Source organism: Nelumbo nucifera, chromosome 1 (genome assembly GCF_055504915.1).
Source record: "Nelumbo nucifera cultivar China Antique chromosome 1, China Antique-T2T, whole genome shotgun sequence".
Taxonomy (NCBI): Eukaryota; Viridiplantae; Streptophyta; class Magnoliopsida; order Proteales; family Nelumbonaceae; genus Nelumbo; species Nelumbo nucifera.
This window is the reverse complement of record NC_142649.1, coordinates 56,437,498-56,460,616: the sequence shown is the minus strand read 5'-3', so window position 1 is coordinate 56,460,616 and position 23,119 is coordinate 56,437,498. Positions and strand designations below refer to the sequence as shown.

The 23,119-nt window shown below is 38.7% G+C and overlaps 1 protein-coding gene across 1 annotated transcript in view; it reads right to left on the bottom strand.

Moving 5' to 3' along the window:
* LOC104586024 (NADH dehydrogenase ubiquinone complex I, assembly factor-like protein (DUF185)) overlaps positions 1-23,119 on the bottom strand; it is an 87,846-nt gene that overhangs the window by 51,311 nt on the left and 13,416 nt on the right. Inside the window, exons 5-9 of the mRNA XM_088896869.1 lie at positions 17,897-17,962; positions 17,437-17,537; positions 16,570-16,688; positions 11,854-11,894; positions 5,127-5,215 (exon numbers count right to left, since the gene is read on the bottom strand). Coding sequence (XP_088752995.1) covers positions 5,127-5,215; positions 11,854-11,894; positions 16,570-16,688; positions 17,437-17,537; positions 17,897-17,962 — 416 coding nt within the window. The remainder of the gene's footprint in view (positions 1-5,126; positions 5,216-11,853; positions 11,895-16,569; positions 16,689-17,436; positions 17,538-17,896; positions 17,963-23,119) is intronic.

Genomic DNA, 23,119 nt, shown 5'->3' with positions numbered 1-23,119 from the left:
CCCACCAGAAATCTGACTTTATGAAAGTCAGTGGGAGCCACTCTGGTTTGACCTAAAATAAACTAGGACGTAATTTTGTTCTCTCCAGCATATATGGGTGCATGTGATAGGGAGATCCATGTGATGGACTCTCTAAAGGCCTTCCGTCATTAGCACAATGATGGGTCCTTCAGTAATGAGGAAACGCACCATAAAATTGGGCTATCCATTTGCTGTTGGATCTATCAGAGTGTTTCATAAGATGATAGAGGCGTCATAGACCGATGTGGGAGGGGCTTCACCAGAAAATGGGAACTCTCTCACGGTACCTTGGCGTAACCTGAATATGATGGGTGAGCACTCACTGGACAGAAAGTTTTACCTGAAAACGGCTCTGAACCTTGTCTGACAGAGGCCAAAGGGAAACTCATACAATGAGTGAATATGATCCGTTACAGAAAGGTGGTGGGGTTTTGCAGCTGAAACAGTTGGCTTCACGCACCCTATGTGATTTCCCACCAACGGTTGGTTGGAAAACTCCTATATCTGTCTCACCCGACCAGACATCAGTTATGCAGTCAGTGTTATCAATCAGTACATGCATTCTCTTAGAACTACTCACATCAGTTATGCAGTCTCTGTGACGGAGACAGCTACTTGTCTCTGAAAATGTGATAAACCACATAGGGTGCATGGAGCCAACTGTTTCAGCTGCAAAACCCCACCACCTTTCTGTGAAGGATTATATCCACTCATCATATGAGTTTTCCCTCTAGCCTCTGTAAGACAAGGTTCAGAGCCGTTTTCAGGTAAACATTTCTGTCCAGTGAGTGCTCACCCATCATATTCTTGAACGCCAAGGTACCGTGAGAGAGTTGCCATTTTCTGGTGAAGCCCCTCCCACATCGGTCTATGACGCCCCTATCATCTTATGAAACACTTAGACAAGCCCAAAAGCAAATGGATAGCCCATTTTCTGGTGCGGTTCCTCATTACTGAAGGACCCATCCTCATGCTAATGATGGAAGGCCTTTAGAGAGTTCATCACATGAATCTCCCTATCACATGCACTCATATTTGCATGTGAGTGCACATCATTAGCATGATTTAGGTCCTAGTTTGATTTAGGTCAAACCAAAGGGCTCTCACTGACTTTCATAAAGCCAGATTTTGGTGGGCCAAAAACGGCTAGGGTTCTGCACGTATCCTCTTCAGGAGGTGTGGGGCCCACCACTGAGGGAGGTCATCCAATGACCCGTAGGGACACCATGGCAATGATGTGCATTCAGCCATGGCGTACGCAAGAGCCACTATCGAATCAGAATGGGCCAAGCACTTATGGCCCATGAACGTAGCACATCATATCCATACATCACATGCAGGAAAGAATTGATCCAATCAATTAATATTTGTAAAGCCCATTTTAAAGCCCATAATATTAACCATTAATATTATCTAGGTATATGGGCCAAAATTAGGGTTGATCAATTTGGTCCATATAGCTTTATTTGCGAAGCGAGCTTTTAGCAAATTTGGTCCATATAGCTTTATTTGCGAAGCGAGCTTTTAGCAGTTTTAACAATTTAAAACTGGGCCTTTACAGGTTGGGCTGAATTAAACATTCAATTAATTATCAATCCTCAGGCCCATAGGTGGGAGAAATAGGGTTGACATTCAGCCTTGATCGAACCCTAGTTTCGGTCCAACCAATTTGGACAAATCTGGTTCAAATGGGTCTAGGGTTTGATCTTTAATTAAAGATTTAATTCAAGAAATTAATCTGAAATTAAATACTGATAAAAGAAAATCAAGAATCAGTCAGATAGGGTTGTTCGTACAATCCATCCTACAAAACAGAGGTTACAGTTTGCAGTTTCATAAACTGCAAATTGCAGATAGCGATTTTCCCATTTGCGAAATCTCCTTCCTTGTGCCGCCATCTTCGATCCAAAATAAAACAAATAGAAAACCTAATTTCTATTATAATTACATCAGATCGAATGCCTATACATTTACTCTAAAAAAAAATTATTTTACAAACCAAATGTAATAAAATAAATCAAGAAACTACAAAAGCGCAGGTTCCCTGCGCCAATCAAGATTTCGATCTCCATGTGTACGAACAGCCCAAAAATCAAGAAAATTATAAAGAACAATTCTAAATAATAATCAGATTTATAAAATTTAATTTCAGATTAATCGCCCATTAACTGGAACAAATTTTCCAGAAAAACCTTATATCTGTGCAAATCGGGTAGAACGCCTTCTGCCCATTTGCGCAGGTTCAGATTTGATCCAATTCGGTTCAAGATTTGAACATGACTCTGATACCACTGAAGGGATGAGATATCCATCGTATGGACGCCCGAATCTTGCGGAATAGAATGGGCGAATTTCAAAAATTTCTCTCCATCCTACTGGGAATCGTATTCCCTATTTTAGAAAAATCATATATTTCAAAGAACAATCTTGAACCAAGAACCGAACCAGATCTGAACAAAAACCAATAGGAGAGAGATATTACCTGATACGGAGAAACAATATCTCCCAACGAAGGTGTTCACGCCCAAGGAAGGATTCAAAGACTGGTTCCACTGAAGGTGGTACAGTGCAGGATGGAGCAGAATCAGCAGTGTTCTTCCCAAGAACCTAATCCTTCGCAAGAATTAGCAGGACGGCACGTGAGCATAGCTTCCTATCAATCCCTTCACAAGGAACTGATATCAAGATCCAATCTTGATTTCTCCCACTGATCTGGAGATCGAACTGGTAGGTGTGTCGACGACAGGAAGGAGGCGGCAAGAGAGAATTTTCGTAGATGTGCTGAATTCTCTCTTTTTTGTGATTTCAGCTCTGAACACAGATGGTGATCTTGTTGTGTCTAAAGGCTGTCACCCGCTCCTCTTTTTATAACCTTAAAAGGATCAGCTCCTAATCCCATTAGGAGTTGCTGATCCAAATCATATTTGGATCAGAATTCCCTTTAAGTGATAAGGGTAAACCCTTATCTTATTTGCAGATTAGATTAGCCTTCTCCTAATCTCATTAGGAGGTTTCCAGATTTGAATCACATTTAGATCTGGACTCTCTGAGTGGATAGGGTTAAGGCCCAATCCTATCTGCTAATCCAATCTCAAAATTCGCCCCTTATTTAACTGATCAAATGAGCCCAGTTCGAAATGGGCTTCAGGCCCAATAAGGTTATGTGCTCACTTAGCCTTTCAAATTACTACCCTGTTGGGCTTCCTTGTATGGCGTGAGACCCAAACATTGATCTACCCATCAGCTACATGGGTTCAGCCCAGCCTTTGTTACAAGGCCTAGCCAAATACACTGTTATGGACAGTGCACCCCCCGAAACCCATCACATGGGCTCTATGGGCCCAACACTTACCCTAAGTGGTCCCTGGGCCAACCCACCTTGTAACACCCAGGGACTATGGGCAAATGCAAGATTAGCCCATCAGGTATTACCCTAAATGGTCTTACACTTAACCTCTCAGCCCATAATGATCAAACACTGTCCGACAAGAGATGACCTCTCCCTCGGCTGCAAGGAACAGTGCTGCACTCTCTACTCACATAGATCTCGAGAATTTAAACATTTTGCAAACGTTTGGAAACCATAATATATACTTTTAAATCTCATATAAAATATATTTTGCAAAACAAATCTCAACGATTGAAATCGGCTACCGGCAGTCTTGGTTTCCATCAGAGAGAGTGCATCCCTAATCATTACCTTTGTTTGACAAAGGGGCTGATCCTGTCATTATGATCACCCACTCAGATGAATTCTCAAACTGTCCCAACATATCTAGTTTTTTACCCCTGCTAAGGATCTCACTGATTGGCATATCAAAGACAGCCCAATCCGACACCTAGTGCAGTATCATATTCGAGTCTAGGGGTCAGGTGTAACTTTCCTATTTTGCCCATCAATCTCTAAGGTCTAGGGCAATACTGAAAATCTGGTCCGGTTCAAAGATTCAATTAATCCTACATTGAATGTACCTCGGGTCTCACCCTGGTGGTAGAGACAGGCCACCCCAACCGACTTGGCGGCACATCAGTGTCAGCCTTGTCAAGATAGGTCTCCCCAGACCAACCCACTGGCTGTGAACGTTCTAAACTAACACGAGTCTCATAAGTGTCCGGTTTAAGGGTACTACACAGAAACACACCACAGGAATATGAATCAAATATGCACTTTATTCATTTACAATAAATGTCATAAGTACATCAAACTGATTGGAGCTAAGGGCATACAAAACTGTCTAACAGTGGGATGGCTACACTACTACAGAAGCTGGGGACTGTTATTTGGGGTTATAGGGATGAAATCAAGAAGGTTAAATGGTTAACCAGAAATATGATAGTGAGTGTACAATGGGAGAAGAGATCGGCTAATTGAATAGCTAAGTATCTAGCTAAGCAAGGGGTCTATAGGGATCAGTTATATTGAGCTCACTTATAATTCTTTTCCTGTTTCTGATTGGATGAGGTAAGTCTCACCCCTATCAAACAAATGACATTTAAAGATTCTTGATTAGAATAATGCGATGCAATATGGTGTCATAACCAAACAGAATATTGAACATTTGCACTAACATGTACCAGGGCCCTATCCTACCAAAGTAGCAAGGGGATGTGTTTAGAAAGTGAGATAAAGGATGTATGAACCAAGAGGCTCAGTAAAGTTGCTTTTATGAGGTTTTGGTCTGGGAAGCCTCTTTGTTGGGTAGAAGCCTAAACTGCTGTTCAGGTGGATTCCCAGGTCAGTCAATTCCCTAGTGATAGTTTAGCCAGGGCAGGAGTAACTAGACAAGGGTGTGATTGCAGGATGCCAGGTCCACGGGCCCTATTGTAACTAGGTATTTATTGTTGTCATGGTTATGTATGGCCACTTCTATGTTGCTTCTTTGTATTGCACTAGTTGCTTTTTTGGGCAAGCCAGGTCTCTGTTGTGATTTTCAACACAAATTCTGTCAATTTTTATCAAAAAAAGAAGTTGCTTATACGAGGAAGTGTACTGTACTCTTGTAATATATGATTCATTTTCACAAATAAATAAAATGGTACTGATCTGTTAATGACTGAAAAATACAAATATGCAAGGTGTCAAAATATAATTATGCATTGCATACCTATCATGTCTCTTTTCAAGCCAGACTTCTGTCCAGGGAGAAACTTGATTTTTGGAATAGATAAGATCATGTGGAAGATTATCAAGCACCTGTAAATGCAAAGGTAAGTAGGTTATTTGTGTTTGCATGAAAAACAAAATATACCTAATATATGTTCAGAAACATGTAGGAGATGTTTGTTGAAATACAAGGATTCCTAGCAAAGGCAAATTTCATTCCACCGTACCAGTTTTTGGTACTATAACAAGAAATCGTTTAATCACCATCTCGACTCCAAGTGTACCTCACCAAGAAGGCATGGTTTAAAATGTCCCTAATTTCCCTAATATTTCCACAACATATTTCCATTTCCATGGGTAGCGAGACAAAATTTTACCGGAATTGACACATTCCGCAATGAACACTACCAGCACTATGTGGAGTACAAGAGATGGCTTCAATGACATATTCACATCTCCACTTCCATGGATAGTGACATGAAATTTTACTGGAATCAACATATTTCCCAGTGAACACTACCAACACTGTGGAGTACAAGAGACAGTATTATAACATAAGTTGGTGACAATATTGTAAATATGCAGAGTAACAATATTATTTCCTGCTTAACTTACATGATTACCACTTTGAGCTAGCTTAATATTCATTTCAAACATGAAACACAAAGTAAAATAATATTTTTTGTTTGTGTAATAGATTATTTAATTGATCTATTACAACCATTTACATAGTTCAAATTTTTCTTTAACTCATTCTATCATGAAGCTTTGAATCTTAAGGTTCACAGGACAACTTTTGTTTATAACCTTAGTTTCTTAGCTTTGTTTAATGATTTGGAAGAAGAACAATTTAAAAAGGTTTGTTTATGTTTCTTTTATCATTTTATAAAATATCATTCTATATTTTTGCATATTTTACAATGTTTCCACCATGTCTATAATTTTTACAATATTTCTGACATTTCCAACATGTTTCCTATATTTGGATGACCAATATTTCCACTAACACCAACATTTTAAACCTTTCATGGAGGAAAACTAATGTAACCTTAAAGAGATTATATGCTAGTGAGAAAAAAATCTATTGGCACAGGATGACCTGAACTAGAGGAGTCTAGGTTTAGACATTAGAGGTGATGGAGTAAAAAAACAGAGAAAGAAAAAGTTAAGTGAGGTGGATTATGATAAAGGGAGAGTTGGAAGAAAGGAGAGGAAGAAATGGTGAGTGGAATTGTCTACTCAGGGTGCATTTGTTTTTGGTGTCCATGAAATTGATAAGCTGGAATGTAAGAGGGTTAGGAAGCTCAAGAAAGAGGGGAGTGATTAGGGATCTGTTGAGAAGAGAAAAACCAGACATTGTGTTTATTCAAGGATCTAAGCTGTCCAAATTAGATAGGAAATGGGTGAGAAGTATATGGTCAGCTAGAGATGTAAGTTGGACATACGCACAATCTTGGGGAGCATCAAGGGGAATTATAACTTTGTGGAAAAATGTAGAATTGGAGTGTACTGAGGAGTTAATTGGGATTTGGGAAGTATTCAGTGTCCATAAAGCTAAAGAGGAGAGTGGATGATTGGGAATGGGTTTTAACTAATGTGTATGGACCCACCTCTTATAAGGAAAGGGAGGGACTTGGGGAGGAGTTAGCAGCAGTGAGAGGTTTATGGGATGGTCCTTGGTGTTTGGGGGGAGATTTTAATGTCATAAGATTCTTAAGTGAATCAAACAACCCAAACCATCAGATTACATTGAGTATGAGGAAGTTTAACTTCTTTGTACAAACCTTTGAGTTGCAGGACCTACCTATTCAAAGGGAAAATTTTACTTAGTCAAATATTCAAGAAGTCCCCACTTGCTGCAAGTTAGACAGATTCCTTTTCACAACTGATTGGAAAATGGAATGGTGAGGATTAGTGGTCACAGGACTACCGAGACTGTTGAAGATTAATCAGTTTTGTGTTGTTTTATGAGTAGATGTTTTATGTTAGTTGTTAGATAGGAGGTGGGGACCACAATAGTTATGTGAGTCCATATTTTATTATGTTTTTGAGTCTTATATATGCTGTTTTATGTTATGCCGCCCTATAAGGGCATAGTTGTCTTTGTACTGCTCTTATATTTTTAGTATAAATAATAAGTGAAGGGGGCGGCCAGATTATTGCTCTCTTTTCTTTTCAAGATCTCTTCTTCTCTTCTTCTCCTTCTCTCTTCCTTCTATCTTCAAGAAACTACTTTTTCTGTTCATATTTTTGAATTCAGCATATTTCTACTTGGTTCAGAGCCTCGGCTAGGGTTCTTGAAGCATTCTCATGCAGCCCTAGATCGGCCGATTGCATGAAGTAACAAAGGGCTGATCGATTTGCTATAGATTGCTTGGTTCTTGGATTTTTTGGTGGGATCTAGTCATCAGGAAGGTGATCTACTGTTTGGCATCAAAATCAGGAAGAACTGGAGTAGAGGGAAGAGTCCCAAAAAAGTCGGACTCTTTGTTTTTTATCTGATCTTGGGAGCCCAGGTATTGTTAGTTTTCTTTTGTTATTCTGAAGATGGTGATTAAGTTTCTGGAATTTTCTGAGCTTCCTAGAGTGATCGAATCACTCTTCCCTCTGTTGGGAGGCGTGGGGAGGAGAGCGATTTCTCTCCAAATAGGGTTTTCTTCTTCTAGAAGGGTTGATTTCTGTGTGTGTGATATTGAATTGCTTTTGGAAGATCTCTAATCTACTTTTTTCTTACTGTTGAACTATTTGAAATAAGATGGAGAGTTGGAGTACTGAGGTAAAATCCACTGGTACCATGGGACTGGGTGTTGGAGGTAGTAGTGATATTTTTGGGTTTGGAATCATTACTACAGTAAAACTTGATGGTGAAAATTATTTAGAGTGGACACAATCAGCCAAGATGGCTATTGGTGCCCATGGAAAATTAGGATACATCACTAGGGAGGAGAAGAAACCTGATACAGATTCTTCCCGATGGGTGCAGGAGAATTACATGGTAATGTCCTGGCTGTGTAATTCTATGTTATCTCATATTGGAAAAAATTTCCTATGGCTAATACTGTTAAGGAGATTTGGGATGGAGTTACTGAAACCTACTCTTAGAAGCACAAGGTAGTCAGAGCTTGTTAGTTAAGGAATCAGGTGATAAGCATAAAACAGGGAGAAAAACCCCTTACCTTGTATTTCTCCATGCTAAAAACCCTTTGACAGGAAATAGATCACTTAAAAATTGTGGTATGGGAAAGTGTAAATGATGTAGCAACCTATCAAAAACTGGTAGAGAAAAATAGGGTTTTTGAGTTCTTGGCAGGGCTGAACCCTGAATTTGGCATTGCTAGGCAGCATATTCTTTCTAGGGAGAGTGTGACACCCTCTCAAAACTATGCCTTTGTTTCTAGAGAGGAGAGCAGTAGGAATGTCATGCTGAGACAGCTTGGGATTGACTAGTCGGCTATGGTTAGTACAACCAAACCTAAGCCAAATGGAGATAGGGGGAGTAGTGAGACTAGAAGGGAAGATAAGAAGGACTTGGTGTGTGATTATTGTAAGAAGCCTAAGCAAAATAGGGATATTTGTTGGAAGCTTCATCCAAATCTTATGCCTGCCCGGATAAGGAATAAGAAGGGAAATGCAAATGTGGCAACTACAGGAGACTCTTCGGCCCTTCTTTCCCAAACTGATTGGGAATCCATTGCAGTAGCAGCAATGAGAACAAAATTGGAGATGTTTAGACAGCTTATGAGTAAGAAAGATACAACTAGCTCTAGCCTTCCAAATGGACAACAAAGTGTAGGAGCCAACCACACCATCTTTCCTATAGTGCCTTATCACCCTCCTACCGAGCTTTCCTTTCTTCCCTGGGTTTTGTGTCTATACCTAGAAATGTCACTAAGACTCTTTCCAAACCTGAGTGGAAAACAACCATGCAAGAAGAGATAGAGACCTTGGTTAAAAATCAAACTTGGGAAATAGTTGATCTCCCTCTAGACAAGAAGACAGTTGGATGTAGATGGGTATTCACTATAAAGTACAGGTTCAATGGCAAGATAGAGAGGTATAAGGCAACGTTGGTAGCAAAAGGGTATATTCAGACCTATGGTGTTGATTATCTGGAAACCTTTGCACTTGTAGATAAGATGAGTTCAGTTCATATTCTTTTATCTCTGGCAGCCACCTATTCATGGCCCTTGTTTCAACTTGATGTTAAAAATGTTTTCCTCAGTGGTGATTTACAGGAGGAGGCATACATGGACATTCCAACAAGTTTTTATGAAAATGTTGGTAAAAGAAAGGTGTGCAAACTCAGAAAATCATTGTATGGCCTAAAATAGTCACCTATGGCTTGGTTTGATAGGTTCAGAGGGGAACTTATCCGTTTTGGGTACATTCAAACCCAGTCTGATCACACCCTCTTTGTAAAGAGGAGAGATGCTATGGTGACAATTCTGATTGTGTATGTGGATGATATAGTGGTTACAAGAAATGATCTAGAGGAGATCGATGATCTCAAAAAATCATTGCAGCAAGAATTTGAGATCAAAGATCTTAGTGAACTCAAATACTTCCTGGGGATTGAAGTTGCAAGATCCAAGCATGGGACCTTAATCTCTCAGAGAAAGTTTATACTTGACATACTGTTGGAGACTGAGAAGCTAGGGACCAAACCAGCAAACACTCCTATTGATCCAAATCATAGAATTAATGTTGTGGATGGTGAGCTGGTAAAAGATGTGGGGAGATATCAAAGAATGGTGGGCCGACTGCTATATTTGTGTATGACACGACCAAATGTTTCCCATGCTGCCAGTGTTGTGAGGCACTACATGCATGCACCTCGGGTTCAGCACTGGGAAGCTATTGAGAGAATACTTACATATCTGAAAAAGCAACCTAGCAGAGGCATTCTTTTCTCAAATCATGAAAATCTGAAGCTAGAATCCTATACAAATGCAGACTGGGCAGGGTGCTTAGATGACAGGAGGCCTACATCAGGAGTGTGTACCTTTCTAAGTGGAAACTTGATCTCATGGAAGAGTAAGAAGCAAACGGTTGTGGCAAGGTCAAGTATAGAGGCTGAGTATAGATCCATGGCTCATGGTGTCTCAGAACTTCTTTGGGTTAGATCTCTTTTTAGTGAGATTGGGGTGAAAGCAGAGGAACCTATGATGTTGTACTGTGACAATCAGGCTACAATCAATATTGCCCACAATCCAATTCAGCATGATAGGACAAAATGCATTGAAGTTGATAGATAGTTCATAAGAGAAAGGGTAACAGCCGGAGAAGTCTGCTTGCCTTATATCTCTTCAAAGTTGCAGTTGGTTGATATTCTCACTAAAGGGGTGGCAAAGAACAAGTTTGAACATGATCTACGCAAGTTGGGAATGTGTGACATTTACTCCCAACTTGAGGGGGAGTGTTGAAGATTAATCAGTTTTGTGTTGTTTTATGAGTAGATGTTTTATGTTAGTTGGTAGATAGGAGGTGGGGACCACAGTAGTTATGTGAGTCCAAATTTTATTATGTTTTTGAGTCTTATATATGCTGTTTTATGTAATGCCACCCTAAAAGGGCATAGTTATCTTTGTACTGCTCTTATATTTTTAGTATAAATAATAAGTGAAGGGGGCGGCCAGATTATTGCTCTCTTTTCTTTTCAAGATCTCTTCTTCTCCTTCTCTCTTCCTTCTCTCTTCAAGAAACTACTTTTTATGTTCATATTTTTGAATTCAGCATATTTCTACTAGACCAATTTCAGGCCATTGCCTAATAAGTCTATCCTAAGAGAGGGTGGGGGTGGGGGGGAGAGGTGGCCCTTGCCTTTTCAAATTTGAGAATATGTGGCTATTGCACCCTGATTTCTTACTAAAGGTGAAGGGAGTGGTGGGAGGAGGATCAAGTGGAGTTCAGGTGGAAGGGTTATAGATTCTATAAGAAACTACAGATGTTGAAAGCAAGAATTAAGGTTTGGAATAAAGAGATTTTTGGAAGGATCGAAGAAAGAAAACAGGAAATCCTCGGTAGAATAGAGGAGATGAATGGTATGGAAGTTGAGAGAAGTTTGAATTCGGAAGATAGGAAAGAGAGATGGGGGTTGAAAAGGGATCTAGAAGCCATTTTAAGAAAAGAGGAGGTTACTTAGATGTCAATGGCTAAGGGATGGGGATGGTATTACCAGTTTTTTTCATATGTTAGCAATTGGGAGAAAGAGGAAAAACTCAATGCTGAAATTGGAATGGAATGGCAACATATTGACAAGAGATGAGGGCATAGCTAAGGCCTTTGGGTTAGAAAATTTTTTTAAATTTGGCCAATCAAATTTCAAATCCATTCAACAGATCTAACCAAATATTGCAAATTGGAGTTTTCAATTTATTTTAAGCTAAAATTTCAGTAAGGCCATATTATAAGCATTAACCAAAAAAGGCTGTTGAAGACCCAATCCAGTTGCATGCACCTATATTACAATTTCATGTACTTTATTGGGAAACAGATTCTCCACTTCAAACCTTTAAAAAAAAGATGCTCCATATTTCACAAAGCAACATAGAATGAAGGACTAAGTGAGGAGCAGCGACCATACTCCATTAAGCAATTTCAGAAATTTAAATTTCTAGATTAACTAATGGCAAATTGAAATATAGTTTGTCCTTAAACAGGTAGACAGGTTAACACCAAGAATAAAGACCATACCATAGATTTGAAATAGCTCAAGATAGAGTATGTACCTCAAGCATAATAACCCAACATGGTTGTGGATTCACATCCCCTGTTTAAAAGCAAAAGTATCACAACTATCAATCTAGTGGTAGATACCAAAGGTATTACAAATCAAGGAATAAATATATAAAATACCAATAAGAAATCTATAATAACAGGCATTCTTCTTAATACCAAACTCAACAGGACTCCCCTTTCAGCTAGTGTTATGCATCTCCATTCTTCTTAATACAAGATATTTTTCATAAAAATGAAACAAGAAAACAAGATGAGATCCCGTCCTCCTCCTTCTTTCTCCTCCTCTTAAGGAGGCTTACGCCTCTTGCATTCTGAACTGTGTCACGCCTCTAGGTAATGGAAATATTTTTCATCATCATCTAAGCCTTGTCCCAATTATATGGGGTTGACTATATGAATCCTGCCCAACATTCTACTCCATACAGCATTGTAGCATTTACAATCATTTTATGAAGCATTCTCTCTAGCCAAAGTGGTTTTCACCTATTACATAACACTCCAGATGCACCTATCCATTTTGCCCATCCTACTCTAATTCTATAGGCAACATCCTCCTCAATCTCTCCCTCATTTTAGATTATTGAACCAAGGTAAGGAAGAGGTTATTTTGAGTTATTTCTTGGTCTCAAACCCTAAGTATATCCTGATTTGAACTCCTATTATCATTAAATTAAATTTATATTGCTATATAATAATAATAATTATTATTATTAAATTTATCAAAAGTATTTTTCTTCTCTTTAAAAAATAGTGTAATAGGTCTCAGAATGCTAGTGTACAACTTTACAATTCTACAAGATCTCGAAAAAATGTCATGAAATTGGAGGAGAATGAACTCTTTGGTCTTTGCTACTCAGGTTTGCCCTAAAGCCTGAAATCAGCCCTGCTCCTGTAGCTCAATTAGGACTTGTTCGTTTTCTCTGAAGTTTGACATCTGAAAGTGCAATAATTACATTAAGAGGTATATTGGTATTGGTGAACTTTTCTTTCCTCTGAACTCTAAATGTAGAGAATGTTGTTCTGAATTCTGAAAATTATCAAATATCTATTTTGACCCCATATATTAGAGTTTTTGTTTGTCTTTTTGGGGGTATCGTTGGAAAACAAAAAGTTGTATGATTGCACTTTATGAGATAAGAGATAAGAGGAAACGAACAACCATTTTTCTCTTAAAGTTAAAAGATTCCTCTTAAGAGATAAGAGGAGGAAACGAATAAGCCCTTAGTGAATTTGGCCAAAATTTTGGTAACACAAATAAATAGGAGGGGAATAGGGGATCCCCTGCTGAAGGCCTCTCTGACTATTAAAAAAAAAATTGGGGGCAGATTAACTAAGATGGAGAAGCTCATGATCGATATGCACACCTTAATCCAAGTACATCACTTACTGTCAAAATTCATTTTCTGGAAGACATTATCAGCATGGCCCTAATTGGCATGGTCACATACCATTTGCAAATCAATCCTGGAGTACCATCACAATTCCTGGAGTCAATTATCTTGTTAGCAATGAGAATCCCATCTAAGATTTGTCTGCCAAGGAAGAAACTAGAAAGCACCTTGAGAACATGAAATAATATGTAGCATTAGTTTCATCCACTCTGCCAAAACTTTAGACACTATTTTATAAAAGCTCCCAGTGAAACTATTGATCTAAAATCTTTCAGTTGGAAAGCACCACCTTTCTTCGGAACAAGGGCAATGGCAGTGACATTAAGGCTCCTCTTCAAGGTTACATTGATGTGAGAACCTGAGTCATAATGTCCCCCTTAATAAACGACCAACAATTTTTTTGAAGGAGGTGGGGAAACAGTCCAAACTTGAGGCCCTATCAGCATCTATCCCACACTTCTGTTCATCAAATCGGCATTCAAGGTGGACCTTGGGCTGATCAGAGATTTTGTCAAACAGGTCAACTTCCACATTGGGTCCATTGCATTGAGGATCTTTGAAAATCTTCTTGTAGAAACCTGTAATGGTGTCTTTAATCTCCTTCTCACCTTCAACTCTTTCATCTTCAGTTTCAAGGCTTGAAATAAAGTTCTCTGTGTCTGGAATTAGAAAGTTTGTGAAAAAAAAATTGTGTTGCCATCTCCCTCCCTCAACCAAGACACTTTGGCATGCCGGTGCCACTTGATTTCTACATTTAATGCTTCCTTGTTGTAGAGGGCCTTAGCCTTTGCTCTCTTTTACTTCTCTTCTTTAGGACAACTACCCTTTTATTCCTTTTCTTTTATAGTAAAATAAAATTTATTAAATAAAAAAGAAGAAAGACTACCATTTTCTTCCCTGGTGTCCACCTCCAAAATTATATTCAAAAGCTCTCCTCTCAATGCTTCTGTAGGTTGAGCTTCTCCAGGCCTTGATCTTATCCTTCACTTCTTTAAGCTTTCTTGCCATGATATGGGACCCTGTCCCCTCCTTATCACAAGCAGACCACCAACTCTTCACCAATGTTTTAAAATGTGGAGGTGACACGAGGCGTTCCACTACCTAGAGGCGTGAGGTGTAGTTCAGAATGTAAGAGGCATAAGCCTCCTTAAGAAGAGGGAAATGAGGAGGAAGGAGGGGGAGGAAGAAGAGGATGATTTGGAACAAGATAATAATTTAAAAAACTGTGCCTATGCTTCTTTTATCATTGTATATTTTGCATATTTTACAATGTTTCCAACATGTCTATAATTTTTACAGTATTTTCATACGATGTTTCCAACATTTCCGACATGTTTCTTATATTTGGACAACCGACATCGACATTTTAAACCTTGATCCGTTGACCATCAATTATTATTTGGTTTGTTTACCTTATAAATGTTTTGCATGGAAGATGTTTGATGAAATGTTTCAGCAATGATCCTTTATTATGCTCATCAGTTTTGAGTTATTGTTGGCGAAATCCTTGGAGTTTTGATCTCCTTAGGTGACCTGGTATTTTGATCCACTCTATCTAGTTAGATTTCCACTGGTCAACTCCAATTCCTTAATTTGGTTTATGGCGTTCACAGTTGGCTTTCCGTTGCCCAACTCTAATTCTTTACTTTGGTTTATGGAGTTCACCATAGTTGGCTTTCCACTAGCCAACTCCTTTAAATAATTTTGTTAGCATTTCTACGAATCTAGTTGTTTGGCATGGTTGGTACTTCAGTTCAATGATTTTGATTGGCCTTTTAATGGCTAGCTTCAATCCTTTGACATGATATGTGTTGGTTTTCCATTGGCCAGCTTCAGTTTGATGATTATTAGATCATGACTTAGCTCTATTCTGGCCTTCTGACATGAGTTCATATCACTTTGTTACCTTATTCAGCTTTCTAACATCCAACTTTGGTCTCTATGAGGCTACTACAACATCTCAAGTTTCATGGTTGCTACTTCAATACTACACCTATTTTCATGGAGGTTGCTTCAACATCCTTACTTAAAAACTCAAGCTGGTTTCCCCACCTTGATTTTGAGGGAGGGTGTAGAGAGATATATTGTATTTGGGTTTTCTTTCAGGAAGGGTGTTGGAAGATAATAGGGGTATATTTGTAATGTTGATCAATTTTGGGGACTTACACGTATTTATGGGAGGAAGAGGTGCTTGTGTGAAATTCTGATATAATTGGGTTTTTTGCTTATTTAAGTTATCTGTTGTGTGGATTAAGTTGTGTTAGAGTGGACATTTTGTTGTGAGTCTGAGGTCAATCATGTATCTTTTGTTCTCATAATGGTTATTTTTCCCTCTCTTCCCATGGATGTAGGCTACTAGGCCAAACTAAATCTTGGTGCATTCTCTATTTCTTCCTATTTTCTTCTTGGCTTATAATTCTCTTTCCTGCTGGTTGCCACTACAACTACAGGTTCTACTCCTAATTCAACCCATCCTACACCATAGAAATAAGTAGACATGTAAAAGGATATTAAACCAGGGATTGTCAAGAGAGAGAAAATGATGAGGATCCTTGAACTGAAGAACTCTAGATGGCAAAAATTAATCAAGTAGGAAATAGTAAGCACTCCCTCAGCCCCATATTTTTTCAACAAATGCATGCTCATAAGACCCTTCCATTAAATAATGGTTTTTGCTTTCAAGGACTCTATTTTGCTGTGGAGTGTGTGGTCAGGGTCCTCAAGATAAGCTTTAATGTCCTTGTCAAAATATTCCCATGCACCATCGGATTTGGGAGTTCTGATCTGGCTGGTCAAAATCATGAGTATTTTCTTGTGAAAAATACAAGCATGTGGAATTTCTCTAGATAGTAAAATGAGTGCAGTCATCCACAAACAGATTATGAACCTCCATCATCAATCAAAATAAGAAGGTAGAGAAAATGAAAAGCGAGAGAGGGAGGGAGGGAGGGAGGGAGAGAGAGAGAGAGAGAGAGAGAGAGAGAGAGAGGCAGGAGTTCATTCCCTTCCTTCCAGACAACCATTTTAATTTTTGAGTAAATTTGTTATTTTCTTATGCAATACACATGTTCTCATTTATGTGGTAGTTTAGAATTAAATATAAAGTATATTTACCATTTCGGTTAAGTAAGAAATTGTACTTAACTGACCTACAGATAGTTACTGTCTGAAGAGAATTAAGGATATAACATCTTATCACATGGGTGAAAGATTCAAAAGGTATTTGATAAATGGGGCAAGTGTAATTTGGAGAAGCAATGAATTCAAAGAAACTTTTTAGTTTTGAAAATATGCATGAAGCTAAAGTTGACATACCCCATCCACTTCTGTCAGCAGCATCACGGCATTCTACTGTAAACCTCGACAAGTGACTACGGACTTCTCCAACAGTTTCTATCTGTTTCTTCGCCAGTGAAGAACTAATTTCTACTGAGCTGCAATTAATAGAAATATTCTTTAACAGAGAAGGACATGCTTTACCAGGAATGAAAAGGGCCATTTACCCAATGATTATCATGGCTATCCAATGTCTTGGGAGGGGTAGATTGGATGTAGAGTAGACCTAACCTTGGGCATTTCTTTGGAACAAAGTAGCCACTCTTAGACTCAAACATGCTTTGTCATGCTTGTCAGACAAAGATTTTTCCATTGCACCAAGCAATGGCCACTATATATGAGTAAAGAATATAAAAAAAAAGAAAATTATTATAGCTGGGCAAAGAATTTAGAAATAAATACATGGGTTCAAAATCAAATTTGCAAAGATGTTACTGGTGTTAACTCCATCAATGGAGAATGAGAAATGCATTTTCTAAGTAAAATTAAGAGAATTGTCCACAGATTTAGTAATATAATTTCAGTGAGAAAAAATCTCCACAATACTTGAAACTTTGAATTCCTGAGAAGCTGTTGCTTCCATGTATTTAAACCATGGTATTTCCAATACGTGAAGCTCAAATTTATCAGTGCTTTTCTGAAAGTGTACAACCTGAGAACAGATACAGAGCCTGTTTTAAGTAGATAGTGTCATGAAGCACCTGTCTGGTACTATTTCTAATATTCAAGGCTTTGCTCCTTTGACAAGCCTCGGATTGGCATCAAGTGAATTAAATGGGCAAGCCTAATAAAAGCAGAAAAAGGTTTAATTTGCTAAGTAAACAAAGGAACAAGTTATTCACATACGTGTAAGTCATATTATTGTAAACTCTCGCAGGTGCGTTCAACATTATGTAATCCATAATGCCCTTCGCACAGGTTCCCGATCCACCTCCAATTTCATATATCTGAGTAAACATGGTAGAAAGATCAAAGTCATTGTCTAGATACAATGAGCCAATGAAGTGAAGGATGGGATAATGTGACCTTTTGATGAATGAAGTAAAAATATAACCTAGATATATGGCACTTTTAATACACCAGTACATGCAGAACAATTAAAGAACCAGGCAGGAAAAAAAGATAAGACAATATGCTTAGACCTATCTTATAGAAGTACAGAACATCTATGCTATCAAATGTCAAATTTGCCGCTTTGTCAAAATGATAAGTTCAAAATATAAAATCAAAACTGAAACAAATATGAAGATCCACTTATAACCAACACAATTAAGAAAGTAAAATTTTCATTAAGTTAGGTGCTTACCTGTAAAGGAATTGAGAGGTTAGCAGTACGCATTATCGCTTCTGCAATCCCGTGGGCATACCAGGGCTGCACAAAAGATGTATAAAATGAGAAACATGATCTATGGTTTCTACTGTATTTCTTCTGATTCACCTGGCTTGCTATCATTCATTCATTTGTACAGTCCCTCTCTGTATTTGGACTGGTTATTTTCTGTTGATGATGATGATGATCTTAGAGTTTCTTGTTCTATGAATACATTACCTTTTTCTTTGAAAAAAAAAAGCATGATCTAGGGAAAGAAGTACGGGTGATCATAGGCCGGGCCAGGCTGGGTTAGCACCAATTATAAGGGCTTTAAGCTAGGCCCAGGCCCGGATCAGCCTGCACCCCAGGCCTAGATTGCAAGCCCAAGCCAGGCCCTACACGGGCCTGGGCCAGGCTTACGCGCTTTCCAAGCCTAATGAGTAAAGACTTTAAGCCCATGAAATCAAATAATAAAATTTAATTTATTTAAAATTCTAAATTAAGTAATATGTAAATTTAATACATACAAAAAAATTACACAAGCCAAAGTTAAATTTGGCTGGCTAGGCTTTAGGCCTATGGCACAAAAAACAAGGCATGAGCCTCACTCAATTGTTAGACTTGAATTGGCTTGGGTTATCTATCCTTTTATAGAGGAAGGCAAGGCCTTCATTCTCATTATTGAGCAGCGTGGGACTTGGAACAACACTAAATAATTAGTGCAACCAATGAGTGTTTTTCCAAGTCCCACATTGGTTAGGGAATGAGAATGAAGGCTTTGCCTTCACCTATATAAGGTTTTGCTTAAGAGGACAATTCTCATACTTGAATTTACTCAATTGTTGACATGTGTTAATACATTTCAATTCATAAATATTTATTTATATGTTAAAATAAAATGTAAAACTTTTATATTTAATATAAAATAATACATATATATATTGTGGGCCTGGGCCTGGGCTGGGCTGTACACAAAAATCTGGGCCCAAGCCCAGAAATTTGTGGGCTGGGTTTCTGGGCCAGGCCAAGAATGATCAGCCCTAGAAAGAAGCAATTATATTCCAAAGAGTAAACACCATTTAGCTTCATTAACTATCTATGGTGAAACAACAAAACTCCAAGGTGATCAGAAATACTCTAAGATCAGCCAGAACAGGATTCTCTAGAAGGCACCACAATCTTATGGAATTTGCTTTTCTAGAGCCTATAGAAAGAAAGCACCATACTTTCGGAGAAATGATTCTCTTGTAAGTTTTAACAAGGCAATGGGGAAAAATATAGAGACTAAACTACAATGCCAGTCCTATGTTCTAAAAGAATTCATGGGAATTACCTAGAGCACATTCAGAACCAAGTGAGACAAAACCATTGATGATGGGTTTCTAGTACACTTATAGAGTTAAACAATAGCTTTTGCATGGCCAGATTGGTATATGAAATCTCTTTTTATTTCTTTACTTTTTTCTGCTTTTCACTCTTAGGCTGTGTTTGGTTTACAGGAAAAGGTAGGGAAAGGAAGGGAAACATATAAAAGCCTTGTATAGGCTTCTCTACCATTTCCTTCAAGCCAAACACAGCCTTAATGTATATCTATTTTTAAGTAGTGAGAAAAGGTTAGGTTTCATCGATTTAGGTAAAACAAATAACAAAAAATAATAATAATAATAATAATACAAAAAGGTTTAGTTAAATGAATCAGAAATTTTTTTAACAAATAGCCATGTTATGATTAATCAATTTACTTGAGGTTCATTTTAGAGTTTATATATTTTATCTTATCATATTTTGATATACATCATTTCTTTCTCAGTTTTTTTTTTTTTTTTGATCAATAACTCACAACTTTCATTAAAAAAGGAGAAATAGATACAGATTTAGGGGAGATAACCTCTCTTAACTCTCCCACCCAAAGATAAAATAACAAAGAGAATAAAATTACAAGAGAGCACAGAACAAGGAATCCTTAGCTACCCCTTGTTTGGCTAACCCATCGGCAAAGGAGTTAGCACTCCTTTTAACCCAGTTCAGCTTCACTTCAATATCCTTAGTCGACCATTTATATTTCCTCTTCTCATTGTTGTAGTTCCAAAAACTAGCAGCATCATCTTTCAGCCAGTCAACTACCAATTTAGAATCTCCCTCTATAACCAGTTTGGTGATATTCAGTTCATTAGCCCTTTGAGTTCCTTCAAGAACAGCTGAAACAGAGAGAATCACTCATTCCAATTGGCCCCGAAAAAAGAGCAATTACCACACTCTCCTCATTTCTTAGAACATCCTCCATACCTGAAGGACCTCTGTGAAATCCCTATTCGATTCTAGGTTAAAGTAGGGAAGAAGAAGAGGAGAAGAAGAAGAAGAGAAGAAGAAGGGTTCGACCAGATTAGGAAATATCAGTCCACCTCTAGCCGACCCACTTGTATTTATCTCCAATAACATAGTTACAAGAAAGACCATATTGTCCCTCATAAGTGATGGGACACATAACTTAAACTTAAACAAAATAGACCTTTCACTCTCAGATAGATAAACCCAAATGACCAAAATACCCCTTATTTGTGTATTCTAACACTCCCCCTCAAGCTAGAGAGTATATGTCATATAGTCCCAACTTGTCACAAATATAATCTACTCTGCCCCGAGACAATCCCTTTGTAAAGAGATCTGCCCACTGATTTCCTGAGCTCACATGAGATGTGGTTATCACTCCACTTTTCACTTTCTCTCTCACAAAGTGACAATCGACCTCAATATGTTTGGTTCTCTCATGGAAGACTGGGTTGGAAGAGATGTGAACAGCAGGTTGGTTATCACAGTGTAGTCTTATGGGTTTGTCAATCGAGAACCCCATCTCTTGTAGCAAGTTCTTCAACCATACTAGTTCACATGTGGTATGAGCCATAGCTCTGTACTCAGCTTCTACAGTACTCCTTGCCACCACTGTTTGTTTCTTGCTCTTCCAAGTTACAAGATTGCCACCAAGGAAGGTACAATACCCTGTAGTTGATCTCCTATCTGATATAGAACCAACCCAATCAGCATCTGTATACCCTACTATTTCAAGAGTCCCTCCACTTCGGTATAGCAAACCACGACCTACAGCACCCTTCAGGTACCTAACAATTCTTAGAACTGCTTCCCACTGAGGAATCTAAGGATGTTGCATAAACTGACTCACCATACTCACGGCAAATGATATATCTAGTCGGGTAATAGTCAAATAATTTAACTTTCCCACCAACCTCCTGTATCTTCCAGGATCATCAAACTCTTCACCTGCATCAACACTCAACTTGACATTAAGTTCCATAGGAGTCTCTGTTGGTTTAGCACCTAACAGTCCTATTTCTTCAAGTAGGTCAAGAACATATTTTCTTTGTCATAAGTTAATTCCATGCCTTGACCTTGCAACTTCTATTCCCAGGAAGTATTTCAGCATTACCCAAATCTTTCGTATTGAAGTGGTCCTGTAAGAATTTCTTCAGCCTATCAATCCCGTTACTGTCACTCCCAGTTATGACAATATCATCCACATACACCACCAGCAAGATTTTCCCATCTTTTGAGTCATGGCTGAACACAGAATGGTCTACCTGATACTGTTTCACCCCAAATTCTTTCACTACTTCACTGAACCTCCCAAACCATGCGCGTGGAGATTGTTTCAGTCCATAAATTGCCTTTTTGAGTCTACAAACCTTACCATCCTCCCCCTGAGCAACAAACACGGGCGGTTGCTCCATATACACTTCCTCAATGAGATCACCATGTAGGAAAGCATTTTTGATGTCCAATTGCACAAGAGGCCAATCATACATAGCAGCTAATGAAATCAACACCCGAACTGAACCAATTTTAGCCACAAAAGAAAATGTCTCCATATAGTCCACACCATATAGCTGAGAATAGCCCTTGGCAACTAACTTGGCCTTCAATCGCTCCACACTGCCATCTGGAAGATACTTCAATGTGTAGACCCACTTACACCCAACAGCATGCTTACCAGGAAGAAGAACAGTAAGTTCAGTTCCCACGTGTGATTGTGTTGTAGAGCAGAGAGTTCCTCTTCCATGGCTTGCTGCCACCCTGGGGAGGTAAGGGCTTCCTGGACAGTCTTGGGAATGGAAACAGATGATAGCAATGATATAAAGTTGCGATGAGAAGCAGAAAGGTGAGCAGTTGAAACATAGTGTGAAATAGGATGAGAAGTACAAGTGCGTTTACCTTTCCGCAGGACAATAGAAAGATCAAGGTCTAAGGGAGAAGAAGCAATGACAGGATCTGTCGACGAGGGCTGAATTGGAGGAGAGGCCGGTGCTCTTCTGTGAGTATACACGTGTTTGATTGGTGGCCTCTCAGTAGTAACTGGCATGGGAGGTGAATCTGCAACTGGAATGGGAACCACGGGAAGGGGATCCGCAACAGGGACAGGAAGAGGAACTACGGAGGAAGGAGAAGAAACCACAGTATCCAAGAAAAAAGGAACTGATTCAAAGAAGATGACATCGGAACACACAAATGACTTATGGAAATTAGGGTTATGGCACTTATACCCTTTTTGAGTCCTTAAGTAGCCAAGGAAAATACACTTAGTAGCTCGTGCATCTAACTTGTCTAAACCAGGCCCCAAGTTTTGAACAAAACAAACACATCCAAAGACTCTTGGGGTGAGAGGAAACGGAGACAATGTGGGAAACAACACCGAGAAGGGGGATTGACTTCCAATGATGGACATGGGCATCCGATTGATGAGAAAACAAGATGTGAGGACAGCATCACTCCAAAAATGCTTTGGGATATTCATATTAAGCATCAAAGACCGAGCAGTTTCAAGGAGATGTCGATTTTTCCGTTCAGCCACACCGTTCTGTTGTGGGGTGTAGGCACAAGAAGTTTGATGAATTATCTCATGGTGCTCCAAGTATTGCTGAAATGGTATTGAGGTGTACTCTTTGGCATTATCGGAGCGAAGAATTTTAATATGAACACCAAATTTGATACGTATTCCAACATAAAATTTTTGAAAAATAGAAAACACTTCACACTGCGATATTTCATAAGATAAATCCATGTCATCCTTGAAAAGTCATCAACAAAAATTACAAAATACTTATAGCCATTGTATGACATCACTTTGATCGGACCCCAGACATCAGAATGAACTAAAGAAAAAGGACTCAAGACACAACTATCAACTCTTGGACTAAAAGAGACTCT